General features: G+C 40.6%; 1 protein-coding gene across 2 annotated transcripts in view; it reads left to right on the plus strand.

The window, feature by feature from the left end:
• KCNK5 (potassium two pore domain channel subfamily K member 5) overlaps positions 1-20,636 on the plus strand; it is a 49,787-nt gene extending 29,151 nt beyond the window's left edge. For both annotated transcript variants that reach the window (XM_019549622.1, XM_019549623.1), the window contains 4 exons: positions 11,491-11,602; positions 13,238-13,404; positions 15,567-15,735; positions 17,452-20,636. In XM_019549622.1, coding sequence (XP_019405167.1) covers positions 11,491-11,602; positions 13,238-13,404; positions 15,567-15,735; positions 17,452-18,269 — 1,266 coding nt within the window. In that variant the 3' untranslated portion in view covers positions 18,270-20,636. The remainder of the gene's footprint in view (positions 1-11,490; positions 11,603-13,237; positions 13,405-15,566; positions 15,736-17,451) is intronic.
• Positions 20,637-21,776: the final 1,140 nt, after the last annotated feature.

Consider the following 21,776-nt stretch of genomic DNA (forward strand, 5'->3'; position numbering starts at 1 on the left):
TATGAGGAAGACCAGGAGATTCAAAAGGACTACAAGCCCCCTACCAGTCCTTTCTAAAAATTTCCAGAAGGCATTTCTGACCAATTAACTAGTGACCCAGACTAGAAAGAGTGTCATGCAGCATGCCATTTCTCTCCCAAATCCTGTAAGAGGCAAACTGGCTTTCCTTTTGCATAACAGATATGCAAAGTGAAAGGCTGGCATGTATTTACTTGCATACTTTAAATATTAGACTCTAAAACAGAGATGACTCTGTATGAAGTAGCATGTGCTGGAGGCTCTGTTAGGTAAGGCAGAGTATGCTCAGATGCAAGACAAGGGTGCCGAAAGAATAACATTTAAGAGTAATAAAAGAAAAGCAAAAAGTATAGTAGCAAGCCTTGGATCCTCAAAACTATCTGTGTATAAAGCAGCACTGGCATCAGTTAGCATGAAATGCTGAGAAACTGCTGGGGCAAATGGAAAAGTAGCAGAATTTAGTAGTATTAGGTACCATGGAACAAAGTGGTTTTTATTTATTTATTTTTATTATCTTGTTTTGATAGTAAAGTGAAGTTTTAACAAGCATTTACATAAAACCTAAATGCTTTGTTCTAGCTAGGGAGCTATCAGTGGCTTATTTTGAAGAATGTTCGTTGTTGGGTTACTGTCATTCACCTTGTTAAAGTCACACACTGCATTGATTCCTGTTTAGGGGAGAGACTGGGTTGTTTTTCTTTTCTTACGATCAGCATGGAAAACTGAGTGGATTACATGGATGCACTTAAGACTATGTTAAAATGTTGTCACGGACATGATTAGATTTTGATACACCAAGTAAAAGCCTTTTAAAGTTTTTTCAAGTTTTCACAGCGGTACATGCTCTGTACATCGAAAAAGGCTGGTGAACAGCCACATGTCAAAGGAGCAGTTGTGTCCCATAGTTAACTTTTGCTGTTATAGGAAACCTTTAAGATAGCTAACATATACCTTTTTAAATCAGCTTTTATAAAAAACTAAGAGACAGAAGAGGGAAAAATATGCATGGCCTGCACCTTGTAAGTGTCTTGTCAAGGAGTATAAACTGCATGGCTAACACATGCTCTTCAGGTTTTTTGTTTCTTTTTTTTTCTATGTTAAGGAGGGAAGAAGAGAAGGAATATTGATGTGAAATGTATTGCTCATTAGCTTTATGGTAATGTTCTGTATGGCTGCGTAAAGCTCATTTTTATTCATAGATGTCAATACATAATGAAAGATCATTTCATTCCTTGAAGAGTGAAAGCCAAGAATATTCCTTCAAATGGACTATTTCTTATTTAATTGAAATACAACACAACCTCTGTCAGTAATCTTTCAGCAGATTGCTACTGGTTTTAATCTTATAGTATCATTAAGTCATAAGTTTGTTCCTAGCTCAGATGTTGCTAATTTTCATGTTGAAAGAAGGAGAGAAATCTTTGAAAGTTGTTTTGACAATCATGGCAAAGCATGAAACAACTGCTGAAATTAGAGGTGCTATGGAGTTCTTCAGGACCTAAAGAACTTCAGTTAGATTGGCCTGGAGGAAATGCTTGTCTAAGGATTTTTAGCTAATTGAGGTTCAGTAGATAGGATTTGGATGTGTGCTCTAACTGGTGTGTGTGTGCGCGTCTCTCTTTCTCTGTCTGTGAAACCTGGAATTTTTCTCATTTTAATTCATCACCCACCATCCTTCCTCAATGCAGGTGCTGCTGACTCACATCCTGAAACTTTTGCCCCAACCACCTTCTAACACTACTTTCTACACAGGTCAGTAGAGGACATGCAGCTCTCACAGGCTTGTAAGATACTAGGGTGTTGTCTGTTAGCCTTAGACAATGTGGTTCACCTGTCTTATTTTTCTTTCTACAAAAAAGGTCGCAAACCATTCCCACCAAAGTGAAGTAGGAAATCCAGAACTCAGCTAAAAGTTTTTTGGGTTTTTTTTCCCACATCTGGCATGGCTGTTGTCCTGATGAACATCAAATTCATATTCCAGACTTAGATAATGCTGAGAGAGAAGGGAAATGAAAGGTCAACCATCCTAAGTCCTGTTGATTTCCAGAATCCCTCAGAGACTGTCAAGTGCCTGAGGCGGTCTAAAAGGCTCACTGGCTTGGCCATCCATGCTGACCCTGGTCACATGCCAGGGTGTTTCAAGCAGCTGGGGACTGAGAGGCCAAGTGAGCAATCATGATGATGTTGTCATTGTCTGAGATGGGAAACTGGGCTAGGCAGCAACCAAAAGATTTTTTGCTTTCCTGGTGATTTAAAACCACTGTGAGAGGGAAGCCATTGTCAGGCATTTCTGAGAATTCATAGGCTGCACATATTCCTTATGCAACTTGCCTCAAACAGAGAGAGATATAGGAAGGCAAAGGAAAACCTTAAAAAGGTGCAGCTGTTCCGCATGCTATCCTGTGTGTTCCTCTGCAGCTTGTTTTAACTCTGTACCTAAAGCAATGAGCCTTCATCTTTTTCTCACTCCACATTCCATCCACCACCAGCTTTAAAGGTTGCATTAACATAATAGTTGTGAACTCATATATTGCTTTAACCTTTCATATTCTTTTCAGTTGCTGGCCATGGTCTCTGGCACTACTTATATTCAGCCTTCCAAGGTGGGCACCTGTACACATGACAGAGCTCTGCTTTGACACATGCTAATTAGCATGAATTTGGAGCAAACTCAGTTAATCAGGTGTGCTTATTAGCATGCTCTGGCAGCCTCCACATCATGTATTCAGCATCCTTGCATTTCAAAATGGCAGCAGGGGCATTTTAACTAAAGCTCATGAATACATGTGATGCTGCGAGCTCTTTAATTAGAGCAGCTCTGAGAGCCACTCTAACTAAAGCACCCATCCCACGCCACTGCGGAGCATGTGCATAGACCCCTGTTGTTACTATTTGTAAAACAGATTGATTTAGTTCAAGTTGTATAAAGTCTGGTGTGGATGTTCTTAATTCAGCTTTAAATCTGGTTAATGGATCAAGTTAAGATAAGTAGCTATAAGTAGCTAGTAACCAGACTTAATTCAAGACTTGTTCACTCTGGGTTTTGTATCACTTGAACCAAATTGGTTTTAAAACAATCCATGCTAAAAGTTTAAAGTGGTGTCTCTTTCAACATAAACTCACAGACTAGGACTCTTGTCTCCAGGTGCCTGGAGATGGAGCAGCTTGCATCACTCTGACTTCCTTTGGCCTACAGGCACAATGGAAATGCATCTCTTACAGCCTTGAGAATGTACACCTGTCCAATGCTGTTAATTAATGCAGCACTTAAATACTTTCTGCAGGGGTCTGGGTAATCTTTCCAAGCTGGTTTGCCTGCTTATGACTGAGCTTGGCTCCTGTTACCAATTGCCTGCTCTCAGCATTAATTTTACACCATGCTAGAGTTTTATTCCATGTTAGTACTTCTACTACAGACTTCACTAACACACAGATACAAAACAGAAGAGAAAGGAAAGTTCTCTTTCAGAAGCTACAGGTGGAGATTTCTCCCTCCCTGGACTGAACCCCTGAAGCTCCTTCCTTGCTTGTTGACCTGATCTCCCTTCCTCTGTTGGAAAAGCTTGTAAAATCAAAGACATGACTGCAGTGCTGATTGCCTGTGAACTTGTCTCCTGCTATTTCATTCTGTTGCTGCTGGATTCGGTTAAAATAAAAACTGCTGAAAGAGGAATGGCAGTATAAAGTTTCATCTGATTACAAATGCAAACCCCATGCCTCTGGACAGTTTTATTGTGATTGGCTAAATTGTCAGCATTGCATGTACTCATGATTAGATAACTAATCCACAGATTTCTATCTTCAAATTTATATAAAATATACATTTAGTGAGTCTTCACATTAGGCTTTATTCAATGGAGGTAACTAATGAAGGAAAACCAGGTCATGGGAGTTCAGATCTTCTTTGGAACATGGGCCAGTAAATATCAAATGAATCTAGGGTAAAAGAGCCAAATAGTAAGCACATATTAAATGGAAAATGTAACAGCCATGCAGTATACTGGCCAGAAATGTTTTTTTTTGAGGATTGCATCAAAATTTTAGAAGCCAGCTTAGCATGTCTCTCACCATGTTTGGAAGATAAGCACTGTTTCTTCTACTGAGGAGTAGACTATTATCTCCAGACAGAAATCTATAACTATACGAAGTCACACTGATTAGTTTCCATTTATACCATGTTCTTCATTTTATAATCCAGCATATTCTATTGCAAAGCCTCTCAACACATGTCTGTAAACCTACAGCTTCTTGCCACATCCCTCTGGGTTAAATGCTTTCATTTTAAAGATGAGGAATATGTGAGTTATTGGGAGGTTAGTTCACTTTATCTCCTGCCATTCGTTGTCAGAATCATAGCTGGGGACAGAGCCCAGGAGGCCTGGCAGAGTACATCAGCTACTGCTTTATACCCTGAGATGCACTGTTCAGTTCTGGAGGCTGATGTATAGAAGAAACCTGTTGTTTTCATGGTGAAAACATGATGAAGGCTGACTGGGATGATTAAGGAGTTATGGTACTCATATTTATTCTCCTCCCCCTTCTTTAACCAAAAGCAGTATTTCACATTGGGAAAACATCATTATTCATACTAGCATGGGGAGTTTTAAAACACTGCAAAAATGAGTAACTGGACAATTTGGAAATATCATTTGTTCTATTTTTGCTCATTGTTCATCAAACAAAAGAGGAGGGGGGTGTACTAAAAGGCAAGTACAGGAAAGGATGTCCATAGATGGGCTTATGACTGTGCGACTGCTACAAGTAGGTGTCCACACCTCCTCAGAATACCTTGGATAAAACTAGATTTGTGCAAAAAGATGAGATGAGGTTAATCTAAAAGGAGTAAGACACAGACACTGGCCCAAGAGATTTCTCACATTCTCCTATAACTGCACAAAGTGAAAGCCTGTAGAACAGAATAAATTAATTGTTTAAAGCATCTGTACTTCTTCTCCTACATGTCCAAATGTCCTACCTGGCTGTTAATCCCCAGGAAATCTTCTTTGCTATTGTTCATTGTAATCTTGTCCAGCCATCTCTTTTAGAATGTCTGCAAAATCCCCAAATACAATTAAGCCTTTTGAGTTTAATAGTGTCTTGTTCACAGAGCTCCTACCTAGTTCTTAGCTTTAACTGTAGTATCGTTAATTATGCTAGGCCTTTTGCTTGCATTTAATCTTGTGCCAAGAGAGTCGCTGATAACTGGCTTCACCTGGGAAAACCTGCTGCTCTTGTGTAACAAAGCAGTTTTTATGTGCACATCATATACGACTGTCTTATCTGGGCAGATAAGAAGTTTTAAGGCATTGACGTATCTTCAAATAATGCTGTTCTAGGTATAGCCATAACAATCTGGTTATAGAATTTTAGCAAGTTTTACCTAGACTTGGATATCATGGATTAACTAGAAAATCACTGCAGGTATCTAAACAAAGTGACTATGGCCGTGCCTATACGTGCAGTTTAATGCAAAGCAGTAAACGCGAGAGTTTATTGATCCCAGACATGCTGTATGAACGTGCTCCCGGGAGCAATAAACTCTGGAGTTTATTGCTGTTTGAACGTGCACCCGCGACTGTAGCATGTTGAGGTGGGTCAGAGCAGCCCTGGCTGGCAGTGTGCCCAGAGGTCTGCCAGCCAGTCCAGAGCTGTTCCCCTCCAGCTCAGCATGCTGCAGAGGGGCTGGCTGGGGCACAAGGATGCTTTAGCATGGGGCTAGCCAGTAGGCAGCTCCTGCATTGAAACACCCTTGTGCCCTGCCAGCTGGGTCAGCATCTGTATGTGCATTGTTACGGAGTTTTTTACTCTGCAACAGGATAGTACTTGTATTTACAATACTACCCTGCTGCAGAGTAAATTAGTTTACTCCAGCCTAATAGGGGTGGACTTATAGATGCCAGGATGTTTGCTGCACAGCTAATTAGTCTACTCCACAGTAAATATCTCATAGATGTGCCCTGCCCCCACCCTCATCTTCTGTAGGGTAATGCATTATGTGTGGGGATTTTTTTGTGTTGTTTTATTCTCCTCTACCCACCAGTAATCTGAATCTGGCAAACTGAGTGTCTATTTCCTTGTGAATATCTTTTTTTTTTTAGCAACATTGTACAATTGGCTATTAATCACATGGCTGCTTAACAAAGATGCATCTTGTTTCTATGTATTAGTCTAAAGCCATGTTCCTAACAGGTTGGTTTAAAAAGTAAAATATAAATCAGTAGCTTTCATATGCGATTATTTATATAGACCAGGTGAAAATCCTTATTTTTATGGCTAAAACCAGGCCTGAAACATTTTTTGGTTTAATGGTTGCAACATGGTTCACTCCTATTCATTCAGGTAAGACTTAACAGATCATATACCTGTATTTTAACATAGTCAAGTGCCTTGAGTTAATAAGTACATAAGCAAAACTCTGTTGTTAAGCTCACTTCTTACTCTAGATCTGTATTATCTGCTCAAGTGCTCTTCCTTCTCTTGTTCCTACTGTGATGCCTTCTAAGTAGGCTGCAGGCATATATTTCCTCACATCCCCTTCTAATGGGACTGATCTCAAGGTGTTGTGTGGAGTAGCATCTTTTTTCAAATTTCCAGCTGTTGTATTGCCAGCAGGACAGGCAGCAGTTGAGATAGGCTTACAGCCTGTTGGCTCCAATAGGTTTTTGAGCCACATCCTAATGACCTGTTCTGAGAAGAGGTCAATAACCTGGTGATCAAGATGCAGATAGACCTCTTATCATTACCATTACTGAATTGGTAATGCAATGATGAACATTTTTTTTTTTTTAATGTTAGTATAGGAAACGTTCCAACTTTCTTCCACATGTTTATTCTGAGCTTTTGTTTCTGAGCAAAATGTAGGAGGATGGGAGAAAGATGTAATGATGTATCCATAATATCTTGTTTTGAATCTCTTCTGCTTCCCACTCATGACTTGCGCACTTTTTTTAAAGCTTATTCTGGTTTTGCAGTCATCCTTATTGTTATGGGAAGTCTGAGTGGCACAAGTCTAATGCTCCTTAAATGTTAGTATGCAGAACTTCCTTTGTAAACAGACTTCTGTATATGGGCAAAGGGGAGAAAGTCATTAATTGGTACTTTTGACCTTTGACAGATCCTTGGGGAGGTTAATCATTTAATAAGTAACATTAAAGATGTAATTGAAGGAGATCACCTGCTGTATTGCAGCAGTGTTTATGCTGGAAGAGAGCTAAGAGAACATTGCCCCCTTTATTAGGTTGGAAAAACTTTTTGGCTTGTATTTTTGCTGATGTCATCAAAAGGTGCATTAGGTTTTTTCCCCCTTTCTTGGATTTCCATCCTGCAACCTCCATTTACTTAAAGTAATAACTCCAGGCAACCTAGGGTGCATGTAGACATGCAGGGATGCTTCTCTGACACGCTGTAATTATAGCGTATCAGGCCAGACTCAGTTCTAATCAAGTCTGCTGGAGTGTGCTAATTAGCACACTGGCAGCCTCTGTCTCATGTATTCAGCATCCACGTGCTTTAAAATGGCTGCTGGAGGCACTGTAGTTAAAGCTTGTCAAATGATCTTTAGTTAAAGTGCCCCTGCTGTCATGTTGAAGTGCAGGACTCTGAATACACGAGACACTGCAGGTGCTTCCATTACAGTGGCTTTCAGAGCCACTCTAAAGCCCCTCTTTCCCCCCGCCTCCACCCTCCCCAGCCTCTGGAGCAGGTGTAAAGATGCCCCTAGTGACTAAACCAAGGTGAATAGCTGGATTGGTTGGTTGATTATTTACTTGCTGCTGCTGTTCAGTAGCCAAACAAAGAAAACAAGGAAAAAAGTTGAATTTGGGCCAAACCAAAATGGAAACATTTGGAGATTTTCAACTAATAATAATAATAATAATTTTGGCTCAAACTAAAATAGTTTTGTTTTGAAACAAAATGAAATATTTTATTTTCAAGTTAACATTTTTTAAATAATTTTAGATCAATATTTTAAATTAAAAATGCTGTTTTGAAACTGTCAGAATGAATTGCTTTGGCATTTCCAAACTGGAACTTTATTTAAAGATTGAACCGCAGTGTTTGGCGCTTATTTTTCTACTCAACACTCCAGGGTGGAATGTGAGGAAGGAGGCGGTGGGGAGGGTTTGCTTGGTACATTTTAGTATTTATCACAAAAAAAAAAATATTACCAATTTTTGCTAGGGTCCTATCTACTGTCATCACAGAAATGGCAAAATTGACCATGTTGCTAACATATTGATTATTTGAATTCAAAAAAGGTTATTAGTAAGCAAACAAAAATTTCTTGCACACAAAGCATCTTACAGCTTAATGGTATCGTGTCCATTTTTATTATCTACTTATGCCAAAAAGACTTAATTATTTCAATGTGGTCAAAAGTTACTTGGCATAGAAAACTGCTGTATGTATGTATGTATGTGCTGTTGTTCAGTAACCAAACAAAAAGAAAAAAGGGAAAAACACTGAGTTTAAAATGTATATATTTTAATCTTGTTCTCCTACAACTGGAACGTATATGTTGTTCATGCTCTGGGCCTTCAGATCGAGAAACAGGCTTATTATAGTGAAAAGGTACTGAAAATAATGAAAGTGGAGAAAGTCTGAAGCAAGACTGCAGCTCATAGATAACTGTGTTCCAGTAGGAATGAGAGGGAGGTGCAGCTTTGGCAGGGGAGATGCTATGAATCTGAATTTTTTAAGTGTTTATACAACAATGAGAAGAGCTAGCCCTCAGTCCCTAAGGACATTAACTGGATGGGTGTGAGGGGCAGCTGTGTTCTGCTCACTCCAGCTGCCTTCTCCCTCTGGAGCTGGGGCCCTCTCACACCTTCACAACACCACCACTTGCACATTGCATGCTAACTGCTTTCACATACTGGGAAACAGAGCTCATTAGTTCAAGTTGAAGGTGGAGTAATGTAGGATGAGATAATGGCCCAGTGACAGAGGAGACTGACATGTTACTGTGTATCTTGAGGTCAGTTGCCTTGTGAAGAATGAAACTAATCCAAGTGAGCCTGGGCGATAAGATGCAACTTGGAACCAAATGGTTGTAGTCTAACATGCGGCGTAATTTTAATGTGTGCCTTTTCCAAGGCATGGAAGATTTTTTTTGGCAGCCAGTCAGGCCCCTGTATTTGTCAGCTGCCTTGGATGCTATTGACTGTAAAGTTTGCTAGACACCTTTGCAGGAGCTGGAGTTGCTTTGGAATGCCTCCATTTGTTTTCTTGTAAGAGATCAGAGACTCAGACATATGTGAGCAATTGTTAATCTGCCCCAAGGGCACTGGGGTTCCCTTGTCTACATGGGAAAATTTAACCTGTCTGATTTTTTTTACATCTGTGTGTGTGGGCCGCCTTTTCTCTGAAAGTGGGTTATTCACTTTAAACTAAATGCAGCCGTAAAATGTTACTTTTAGTTTGAAATATCTGTCTACATACAGTTTATGGGTTTGAATTAACAAATTCCTATCAAAATGAGACCTTTGTTTTTCTTGTCATCCTCCATTCTTAACATGTTGGTGAGATTATCAAGAGTATATGGGCTACAGCACACTCAGTATGTGGTATCTAAATTTAGTGCTACTTTCTCAGGGTGCAGACACCCTGGGGTAATCTGACTTTGAATAAAATTGTGCCTATATCTGGAGAGCCATACAACCAGCTCTCTAGGGATAATTGTCTGCAGCAGGTACTACTGCAATTCCTCACCAGTAGCTGGGATGGGAGCCAGCAACAACCTGGTTTGTAGGGCTGGTCCAAGGGTAATTGGCACTCTAGGCAAACTGTGTACCTCGGCGCCCCCACCACTGTGTATCGCAGCACTCAAAAGGTAGGAATTGCAATTCTAGTGATGTTTCCTCTGAGATCTTTTAAGAGGTCTTTCTCCCCTTGCTGAACCAAAGGTCTTAGACCAAGGCGGAGCCATAGCCAGCCAGGGCTGTTATTTAGAATGATGCTCCTGTTATTTTGTTCTGCATGTAATTTTGGCACTCCCCCCAAATTTTGGCACCCTAGATGACTGCCTAGTTTGCCTAATGGTTGGACCAGCCCTGCTGGATTGCAGTGATAGAAAGGACTACCTTGGGATGAAATTTATTAGCACTTCAGACACCAGTGTACAGTTTTACTCCTCACTTTCCAAAGGGTAACTTTCCCAGGGGGAACTGATTTACACCATTGTAAGACTGTTCATTGTCTGTTTACTTCAGGGCAAAAGTAAAGCAAAGTCAAATTATTCCAGAGTATACAAGCCATGTGTCAACACCTTCAGTTTAGCCTAGACTTCTGTTAGAAGCACCTTAAGAACAACTAAGAAATCTGAAACTGCACCCTAGGATTGCTTCGAGGACTAAATGAAACAATTACAGATTTCAAAGAGTGAAATCACTAGCAAACTCCTTCTGGTTACTTGAGGGAGGTCCAAGTCTGTCAGAATGAAAGTTAAATGTATTATTATTAAAACTTTCGGTAAACCTGTATACAGACTTTCTGTGGACTTTCTGTATCAAACTAGTGCAGGCTCCTATGATCCAGTTTGAAAAGCCCAAGTCTCTACTTGGATGTTTCCTAAGATTAGCTAGACAATATATAAGGTTTGCTCACAACTTTGCAGTGCCCTCTAGACCCAAGTGAATATCAAAGCTTTTAATTTGCATGTTCTATGGGAGCACAAATAATTGATGCTCTCCACCGGACAATGGTATAAACGAACACAGAGCATTCGTATTGGCTCAGCTAGTACAAAGGTTTTGAGAGAGAAGGGTGAGTGAGAGACAGAGGCCTAATGCAGGGAGTGCCACCAGATTACTTATAGTGTCGGGCTGCACAGGAAAGTTAAGCAAAACAGAAGTGCAGTATCATGCTGGCTTGTAAGGTACCTAGCTTTGCCAGGGACAGCAGGTGAACTAGCACTAATGTGTATTATTTTGTGTTTTCATTTACATAGATTTGCTAAAGGATTCCCTTAGGTCTTGCTCATGCCTTGGTTGTGCCAGGACTTGCCAAGAGTTTCAAACATTGTTACAAATATAGTTGTAATACAGCAGGTGCCCCTGTGCAATACTAACTCTGTATTCAGGAACTGTGCTGCAGAGTAGCTGAGTGCTACTTGGCTAAAGTAATTCTGGGAGGTAGATCATGATTTGCTCTGGTACCTTTGTATGTCTAGCCATAGTTTTCTCCCCAGGTAAACCTCACATTTAAACCCCTAAGTAAACCCTCACATTCTGCAACAGCTTTGCAATCTATTTCTGCCATTTAGCAAATGTTCACTGGGCAAGACAATTTACATTAGGTAGGTTTTCAGCTTTTTAGCAATGGTGCCAAAGAAGTATTTGTGCTTCATAGAATCAATTTCCACAACTATTTTGTGCGGTTGAACTATGGGAAGACACTAATGGGTGCTTCTTTCTGCTTCAGGTTACATGTTGGACGTTATCTCTAACTGATGCTATGTATTGTTATTTGTAGGTGGTATCAAATGCTGCTGGGCAAGGAGTTACCATTACGGGCAACAACACGTTCAACAACTGGAATTGGCCCAATGCTGTGATCTTTGCTGCTACTGTAATCACAACGATTGGTGGGTATTTATCATGTGAGTTCTCTTGGCTGCAGTACTTCTTACAATTCAGTGGCCTCTTGCTCTTTCATGTATTTGGCTATCCATTGAAGAAAAATATACTTCTCAATAACTATGAGAAGTATAAACAAATGAGCAAGCAAACTTAGAACATATTTTTCATGAGGCATGTATATGAGGCAGTTATGGTTCATCAGCACTCAAATCCCTGAAGTATGTAATAAAAATGTTTTCCTTGCTGAGTAATTACATATCCAGTGGCTTGATGAAGTAGGACTGATATAATCCTAGTTCCAATCAAAGTTTATATTTGAATGCCTGTTTGGTGTAAACCTGGCACCAAATGCTGCTTATAACTTAAAGGAATATTCACTGGGACTCAAAGTATAGGTCTTCTACTATCCGAAACAGAGTGGTGATAGATACAGTCTCATAGGTTCTCTGAAACCTTTTTGTTTTATCACCTCTTTCTCCACTCTTTTTTTTTTTCAGGGGAAAGGGCAAAAGGTATGAGGTGGTCTAAATTTTGCCACTGCTGTGTGCAGCTAGAACCCGACCAAAAGGTTTTTGCTCATCACCAATACGCAGTACCTTGGAAAATCAGCTTCTCTCCCAATGCAAAACCCTGCCTTTGCTATTACAGAAGGCCGCCACTGATATATCTGTAGGACCCTGCGAGATTCAGAAAAAGAGCAGGGTTATGGGTTGGTTGTTGTTTGTTCTGAAAAAAGAACATCCATGGTGTTGGAAAACACAAACTGGCCAGAGGAGGTGAGCAAGACAGGAACCTTACTGCTAAACCAAATACAGCAACATGTTAATATTACTTAAGAAACCCTTGAAGAAATCTGACTTTATTTTTGCTTGACTTCCAGCAAGAAAAGCTCAGGAAAGCAAACATGGTTTAAACAAGAAATTTCAAGCAGAGGGTTAGAAAATAACCTAGTTGTCTTTCCTGGGTCTGTGCTCAGAATACTTATGGTCGCTTGTTGAGTTCTGTTACTATCCAACATTTAAAGCCCTGATCAAGGCAACTTGCACATTTGTGACCCATTCTCCTCCAGTTGGTTGTCTGATTGCCTCTCTCTGCAGAGGTGCTAGGGTATAACATTCATGCCCAGAATGGAGATCTCACAAGGGGTGCAAATTTCTTAGCAGTGGCACTTTTGATCTGCTAACTTGATTTCTTTTTTGTCTTTATGGCAGGAGATGTGGGGGAGGGATTATAGAGGATGCATTTGAATCAGTTTATAAGATTCAGACTTCTAGCAGTATTTTACCAAAAGGAGGGAGAAAACACTTTAGATGCTTCAAGGTGAGGGTTTTTTCAATCTCTGGTTTATCTGATGAGAGAGGCCTCAGAACTTGTAGATAAGCCAGGAGGCAACTAAAATGCAGCCCTCCATTCCCAGCCTTGACTTAAATGTAATATGTTACTTAGAAGAAGGCTTCCAAGTATTTCAGGTCATCAGCATTGGGTAAGAAAGGACTGCAGCTTTTGAGTTGTGAATTTTTGGTACAGCAAAGGCTCAGACAATGGCTTGTCATCTGTGTATAGACAGAATTGTACTGCTATATGCTTAGCGCAAGCCCATAGCTCGTGTGAGCTAAATAATATCTTCTTATCTCTTTCAGGATATGGAAACGTTTCTCCAAAGACACCCTCTGGGCGTCTCTTCTGCATATTTTACGGTCTCTTTGGGGTTCCCCTCTGCTTGACATGGATCAGTGCTTTGGGGAAGTTCTTTGGTGGGCGTGCCAAGAGGCTGGGCCAGTTCTTGACCAAGAGAGGAGTAAGCCTGGTATGTTTCTTCTCTGGCCAAGTGTTTAGTGTGTGACTTAAGCAGGCATGCAAAGAACTAGGTTATCTGGGTAGTACATTTGGACATATCAAGGGGCAAATTCTGTAGTGATACTACACAATTTGACCTAGAGCAGGACTGGACTCTGTAAGCTGTCGTAGACTAATCATAGAGAAGTAGGGCTGGAAGGGACCCTTAGAGGCCATCCAGTGCAATCCAAAGCAGGACCATCCCTGTCCAAACCACCCTATACAATCCATAATCTAAACTTTTCATAAGACTGCCATAAACCCTGAGACAACACAAGACATAACATCCTGACTTGCCACAGGTAAAGCAGAGGAACCATGGCAGCCAGTTGTCCTGCTTCTATAAAAGATCATTAATATATGCTAGAGGTATTTCAAGTAAAGGGCCACACCCCCTGCTATATAGAAGAAGGCAACAAAATGCCCAGTCCACACCTATCTGATCATGGGGTAAAATTCCTTCCTGACCCCAGATATGGCAATCAGTCTGACCCTGAGCAGAGGAGCAAGACCCTCCAGCTAGGAACCTCTGGTTTGAAGTTCTAGCAGGAGCACTGGCACACCCCAGCCAAAATCCCCAGCCTTGGCTGAAGCCAACACCGAATGCCTCTGAGGGAAGCTTAAAGACACCCTGACACATGTAACAGAAAGGTGGATTGAGGGGCACCCAGCATGAGGAATACACATAATAGAACACAGGCATAGCTATAGCTAAGCCATCCTTGACCAGTGGCCGTCCAACCTCTTCTTGAACACTTTCAGCGATGGCCAGTCCACAACTTCCCCAAGCAACCAGTTCTACTGCCTAAGATCATTTGCCTCAGTTTGTACAGCACCTTGTACAGTAGGTCATGACTGGGGCTTCTGGGTGATCCTATAGTCTTAGTTCTCAGTATAGAGACACCCTGCACAACAAAACCTGGGGTATTTTTACATGAGCTTTTGGCATGGCACTGGATGCTTTAATGAGCAAGCCACGCTAATTAAAAGTGTTACATGTATCAACATCACATTGCATCCCCACGCTGCTTTAAACTATAGTTCATTGGACATGTTTTATTTCAGAGCACACATCTGCCATTTTGTCAGCGCAGAGACGCACAGTGACATGTCAGTTTCTGTGCTCCAGCAGACTCAATGAGTCTGCTCTGATGTGCTGGATTTCCAGCTCATCAGAGCAGGCTCCCCATGTGTGTAGGAGCCCCTGTATAGCAGCGTAAGTGACTGAAAGCAGTAAAGCAAAAATCATACCATGTACTACTTAGGGTAAAATAGAAATATGCAGACACACATGACCAATTAATAAAAGGATTTTGTGCAGGAGGAGAGGGGATTAAAATGACCTCTACACAAGTTCTGGCTCTCTGCACCTGTATGAATTTTGCCTCTAGAGAACTAACAAGCACTGTAGATTACAGACTTGCTGTTCTCTTGAGGGCTGCCATCTAAACTAGTGCAATTTGAGTGGCTTGAGTAGTCCCCCAAAAACAGATGGAATTGATGTCCATGAATTCAGAATATGACATGCTTTCTTTTAAGTGCTCTGGCTGCCCCTCTCTCTCCTCTCCAAAACCCTTTAATGCCCCTTCCTGTCAGCCTCATGGTGCTCCCTCATTAATTGTTGCTAACCTGGCTCTTTTTCTGGTTTCCATGCCCTTGATTCCAGTGTTCTTCCACAGCATCCTTTTTTTGCCACCAAAGCAACTACTCCAACAGCTACTGCTTACAACTGGATCACCCTGGACAGAAGTGGTGATATGCTCACAGACTGCAGTGATCTCTACCTGTTTAGGCATCAGTGCTTTTACCAAACCTGTGTACTGCACTAACTTACTGCTGCTACTGTAAGGAACTCTTCTACCTTTTGGAGTATGCATGCATCCAAAAAGTACTTGAGAAAATGACCTGAAAGCACTGTTTTTGAGGTGTCTGAATGATGTGATTTTTGTTTCCATTCATTCATTACTATTTTCAGTCCCCTTTAGCCATGGTTGCTAAACTCTTACTGCAAAAGTACAAATTGACTAATATCGCTGACATTGGACACAAAACGAAGTGCACTGGGTGAAAGAAAATGTGACTTCTCTCTAAAGGTTTTTTTGTTGTTGTTGTTTTTTTTTTACTTCTTCCCAGAGGCAAGCACAAATCACATGTACAGCTATTTTCATTATGTGGGGAGTCCTCATTCACCTGGTTATTCCTCCCTTCGTCTTTATGGTGACAGAAGGCTGGGACTACATTGAAGGTCTCTATTTCTCGTTCATCACTATCACCACCATAGGATTTGGAGACTTTGTTGCTGGTCAGTAATAACTTACTCTCGTGTTGTCCAACGTATGTGTCACGTGTGCTGTCACTTCCCTGAGATATAAGATTTCCAGAGCCTTCTGCTTTACTGAATATTTCCCTGGTGGTCAGCACTACTCCAAGAGGAGCAGTGTTTCCTAATGGTTCTCTGTGTTCCCTAATGGTTAATGCTGCTTCAAGGAGCTCACCCTGCAGCTTCTTTAAATGGTACTTCAGGCCAGATTCAATAAAGAGTTAGTCACAGCAACATCTAATCTTTAGGATGTGGCCCCTGAATGGAATCTAATGCTTGTGTTGTGGGGGCAGGCCCACTGTATGTGCTTAGGGAGAGTTAGGTACCTCTATAGTAGCAACATGCTAAGCAGGGAGCTACGTAAAGTTTGCTGTTCAGTGTGAAAATACCTAGGTCTACACAATAGGGAAATGCTGAGGACAGGAAGGGGAAGGTGTCTCAATCCCACCTTTCTTTTGCCAGGTTTTATATGTCTGTCTGTAGACCTGAGTAAGGTGCGTGCATTCTTTCATTTAAAAAAAAAATGAAAACGGTGCTCACTCTTTTTTATTTAGACAATTCTGGGAAGAAGCACGGTGCCCATCTCTTGTGCACTACTCAAGTGGTCAGAGCACTTGCCCAGGATGTGGGAAATCTGAAGCTTTTACTTCCATCAGCCTGAGAGGGGTCATGCCTACCTATCCCACACTCCAAGAGAGTTCTCTACCTGTCAGACTATGGACTTGGAAGAGTTCTGGTTTTCACCCCTGCTCTAAGCACTGCTTATGTATTTTATCCACTGACTACTTAATGTAAAACTGGAGTTGGCGTAGAAAGTTTTTCTTTCCTGTCCAAGCTTGCAGTGGTCTCAGCAACCACTTGAATTTGTCAGTTTCTCAGTGTGAGTTGCTCAATGTGGGGTGAATGACTGAAAAACTCATGGCCAAATTGCAACAAATAAGTTCTACATTAGTTGGAGTCCTTCATTTTTGGGTGACTTTGAGAGTACTGCTGCTCTTATGATCATCAGCACTAGCTCTAATTTTGAATAATGAACACTTGTTTATATCTCTTGTTTAAGGCACACAAGCTTCCAACCATGCTAGGAAAACAGGGTCCCCATTTTTCAGATGCGAGAAATTCAGACGTACTAATGTTGTGGACTCAGTTTTTAAAGCATCTTCTAATCTTGGGCATCACCTACTGACACCTTGGCTCTCGTTTGGCAAGCTGTATTTCTCCCATGGAAGTAGTAAATGCTGATAGTTCCAGCTGACTTCAAACTAAATTCAGTTATGAATGACTACCACCTCTGACTATTGGTTCCTGTGCGTCTAGAGCCCAAAATTACAGAGCACTTTTAAAGACTTGAACATGACTTGCCCATAGTTGTTCAGGAGAATTTGAAACAACCCACATCTTGGTTCTTAACATTGTTTTAACAACTAAACTGTCCTTTCTTTCTGATCCATTTTAAAAAAAAAAGTTTGAGGGGTTTTTTTGCAAGAGACTTCTTTTAAGGTTAGTCCCTTTCTAGGACAAACTTTTTCAAACACTTTCTACTCTGATTTTGTTCTTGGAAGGCTGATGTAAAAAACTGCATCCTGAAAAGCCTTCAAGGTTTTTTCACTTGGGTTCATGAAGGTTATGCCTGGTTGAATACTTTCCTAAAACTGTATACAGTCACAACGTGATAGTCCTGTTTTGAATTATTTGCAGGTGTAAACCCAGAAGCAAACTACCATGCCCTTTACCGATACTTTGTGGAGTTATGGATCTACCTGGGCCTAGCGTGGCTTTCTCTATTTGTGAATTGGAAAGTCAGCATGTTTGTGGAAGTCCACAAAGCAATCAAGAAACGGAGGAAAAAAAGGAAAGAGTCATTTGAAAATCCCCCTCACTCTAAAAAAGCCCTTCAAATGGGCACCTCCAAGGATGTGAACATTTTCAGCTTCCTTTCCAAGAAGGAAGAGACCTATAATGATCTCATCAAGCAGATAGGGAAGAAGGCCCTGAAGTCAAACAATGATAACATCATTAAGACAGACCATTCCAAACCAAATATGCAGATTGCCAATAAAGATGTCCAGGTGACGTACAAAAAGAGCAACTCATTCAATTATGATGAGGTTTCCTTAAAACTCAAAAATGGTCACATTGCGAAGCACCTAAATGACCAACAGACAGACAGCCCACTGGGCTGCAACATGTTTGTAAACCAGCTGGACCGAATCAGTGAGGAAGAAGGGGAAGCATGGGATTCCAGGGATTGCCGTCCCCTAATATTTGAGAATGCCAATATAACTTTTGTAAATGAAGATGATGATGAAGAGCAAGATATTTCAGATGATGAGGAAACTTCCAAATCCTCCATGGATGACAATCTTGTAGAGGAACCTGAGACTCCCAAAACCCTGATGAAGTTTTCATCTTCCGATGAATCCACATTTACCAGTAATGAGCTGGAAACTTCTGTGCCTTATGAACAACTGATGAATGAGTATAACACAGTAAACAATGGAAAAGCTACAACGTGAAGCAGCACTCATGCTGACAATGGTTGTCTGATATTGGTTAATAGATGGGAGCAAGGAGGAAAGCACATTTATTGTTTAAAACCTCCTGTCTCTCATTTTTTTAAAAAACAAACTAAAACTCCAATGTGTTAATGTTACCTACAGGGTTTTTTGTTGAGAAACCATCCATTCAATTTTGCTTTATGTGGTTTTTATTGTTTGTTTGGGTTTTTTTAAAAAGCAAGTTGTAACAGAATGACAGTTTAAGGGTTTGAGGAGGCTAGAAGTGTGGGGGGAAAGAATAGTTATTACACTGGACCTATTTTGTGCTTTTCCTGAGGGAATTAGTTTGGGGGTGAAACTACAATTGCAGACAAACTAGTTTGGGCATCTATAACATGTTTGATTACTGTACTAGACTTTCACCTCTGGAAACCTGGATTCAAGTCCTGCTTAGACCACATGTGAAAAGCCTTATCGTAGTCGAGACTCCCAATTGTGCCATATTTGGTCTCTCTTCTCCAAGAGAAGGAAAAGCAGGATGTACCAAAGGTGAGAGGAGAGGTGCATTGGCAGAGCTGAATAAGGAAGCTTCCACAGCATTAGATTATGCTAGTGCTAGCAAAAATGAAGAGCACTAACTTCTTGAACAAATCTGTTTAAAAGACCAAAGGAACTGGTTTAGAGAGCCTTTAATGAACAAGGACCTACCCTAGGATGAAAATCATTCTTGGGCATGAAAAGCATGTGTGAATGAAATTCAGGGTCTAGCAGCCTGATTGTGTGCAAGAAAGTAGTGAGGAGGGTATGGAGGGGACACCACCCTGATCAAAGTAAAGAAGAGCACAACCACCATTTGACAAGCTTTGTGGGTGCAACATGTCCTTCTGCCCATATTCTAGAGGAAATACTTGAATAAACTTTATATGATGCATCTGTACAGGTGAAGTTTTTAGTGACACTGTTCTCTGAGCAAAACCATCTTTTGAGTAGAGGACACCCTCTGAGTGTTGTAGTGCCTCTTGGAAGGACTAAAGAGCTGCTGCAGACCTTGTATACAGTGTGTTCAATATTGCTGCAAAATCTTTTGCTGTTTCTTGCCAACTTGGTACTTCAGATTACACTTGAACCTGAGCATTTTTGTACCAGTAGTTGCTTATACTTCTGCATGTTGCATCCTTAAGAGGACATTCCATGTGGTTATTTTACCCCAAATAGCTGGGTAATGCTAAATCTTTGGTACCATTTTCAGAAGTGCTACAGTGACTTAGGCTCCAAGTGTTTTTTTCAAAACTGACTTGAGAAGCATAACTTGCTTTTAAAAAGAGACTTGGACCCCTAAGTCACTGTAGCAGTTCTGAAGATGTTATGTCTCGGCTCCAGTTAGGGATTCTTGCTATGGGGTGCCAGGCCTGCTTTTTAAAAAAATGAATACCACATTTTGAGTAAAGAAAATGGTGGTAAAGAAAACGGTGGTGTGTGGTTTTATATTTCTCGCTCTTTTTATTTTGTTAAAGCGCTTTACACATGAAATGTGCCAAATCCTTTCAGATGAAGCTCTTGATTTATGTTGGCAAGAGGTATGGATTTCAGCGGTCCAACATATTTTTAGAATAGACAATTGCTGGGATTTTAAACTTTTTAACGTTATTAGGCAAGTTTGTGTTTTGTTTTACAGTATCTAAGTCATGTCAACATGCCTTAAACTTTCAGCAGTCCAGTGAACAGTTGAAACCAGACTCGAAGCATTTGAGAGGGCAGAAAATACGGCTGTCTTTCTAACTCTGAGAGGTTATGTAGAATTGTTGTAATACTAACTTTGAATGACTAAACTTACTAATAACAGTAAATATTAGCTGCTGCTTGAATCACTAGTTTCTCCTTTGATACAAGGAGAACTTGTGGAAACCTGGCACTCCAGTTGGATATCTTGTTGACGAGAGTTCTGAAGTCACCTACTGTGAAACAAGGAATGACAGCGTTCATTTCTGTTCAGAAGCTTGTTCTATTTGCAGGAGCTTCTATACGCTAATGTTAACTAAGGGCAAGATCTTGCCCCATTACACTGGTCTGAAATGTAAAGTGTGCTTCATTGGTTTAGTAGTTACTCCACACTAACATATGCATGGCTGAGGAAAAAAAGCAAATCCAACGTGTAATTGCAAAATATTGCTGCTGTTTGGAACCTTGATGGAAGGACACAATTGGATTTTTTGCAACTGACAGGAATGAGCACATCTGTCTGAGCAACGTTTGGTTTGTTCTAATAGACTTTCTTGTCATAGCCTTTTATTGCGATGCCAAGCCCCTCAGGTGTACCTCCTTGTATTAAGGGTTCTTAATGATGATTGTGCCTTGGTGCCACTAGTACTGCAAAAAAAAAAAAAAGACAAGAAAAAAGAAATAGTAGACAATATGCCATTTATAGAAAGTGTGACCCCTGGTGTAGCAGGTCAGCCTTCTCATTAAGGAAAATGCACATCCTTCAAACAAAGCACTCCATAAAGCATTTCTTGCTTTTCAGCTAGTCTTTCATTGTAAATTACAATGATTAAGGCTATAGTGACAGTTAATTCCAGGTAAAGTAGGAAAACTAAGATTAAAAACAGAATATCAAGCATGTTGTATTTTATGTTAAGTAAAAAAAGAGGGATAACCAAATGTGGCCTCCTGCATTGGAGGGCTGAACATGTGAAGTAAGCTAGGGTGTCCATTAACAACAAATAGGCTGCTACATAGTAACCATTGGCTTGGACTGCTCATATTGAGATTTTGCACATTGGAATCTCTATGTTCTCCTTATCAAACAGCACCTTTGTATTTAAAGATGCAGATGGGCTTGATCTATTCTGTTTCCAAGCTTAAATGCAGCACAGGGTCACTGGCAAACTGCCAGTGCTGTCATAGAATATCAAGTCTACATGACACATGTCATGGGCTTTCAGGTACTAATCAATTTTTCAAGAACTAAACACAGAATTCCTGGGGTTTGGGTTTTTTTAAACATAATTACACTTCACAGTTTTTCTCCCCAGCAGCCAATCACGTGCCTTGCTCTAACTCTAATGCTGGGCAAAATTTACTGGTGTGCAAAGAACCAGCACAAGAAATGTTCTTGTTAAATCCAACATGCATCCAACTTTTAAGCGGGACTAAATTGGTTTATAGGCCTCCTGCAAAAGGGTGATTTGTCCACTGACCTTTTAAATGATGGTGCCATTTCAGAATAGCTGGAGTTCCAAGCCGGACAGCCCTTTGTCTACATCTCTTCCATCCTGTTTAAGAAAAACAGCAGTCTAGAGGCTTAAATTAACATTATCTGTTTGCCTTTTTGATTTCCAAGTAGTGAACTAGAAGAGTGCCTAGCCTACATTTTGGCCTATTGGTTTCAAAAGTGCCTTTGGCCACTTTGAATTCTCAGATGCTGTTTGGTAAGATCTTTATAATGTGAAGTAGTTCAAGGAAATTAAGTTCATGATTTTGGAGAACGATTTTTTTAGCCATCTAGTAAATATTTTTTGCTGAGGT

This window comes from Crocodylus porosus, unplaced genomic scaffold, assembly GCF_001723895.1.
Source record: "Crocodylus porosus isolate Cpor-Errol unplaced genomic scaffold, CroPor_comp1, whole genome shotgun sequence".
Classification (NCBI taxonomy): domain Eukaryota; kingdom Metazoa; phylum Chordata; order Crocodylia; family Crocodylidae; genus Crocodylus; species Crocodylus porosus.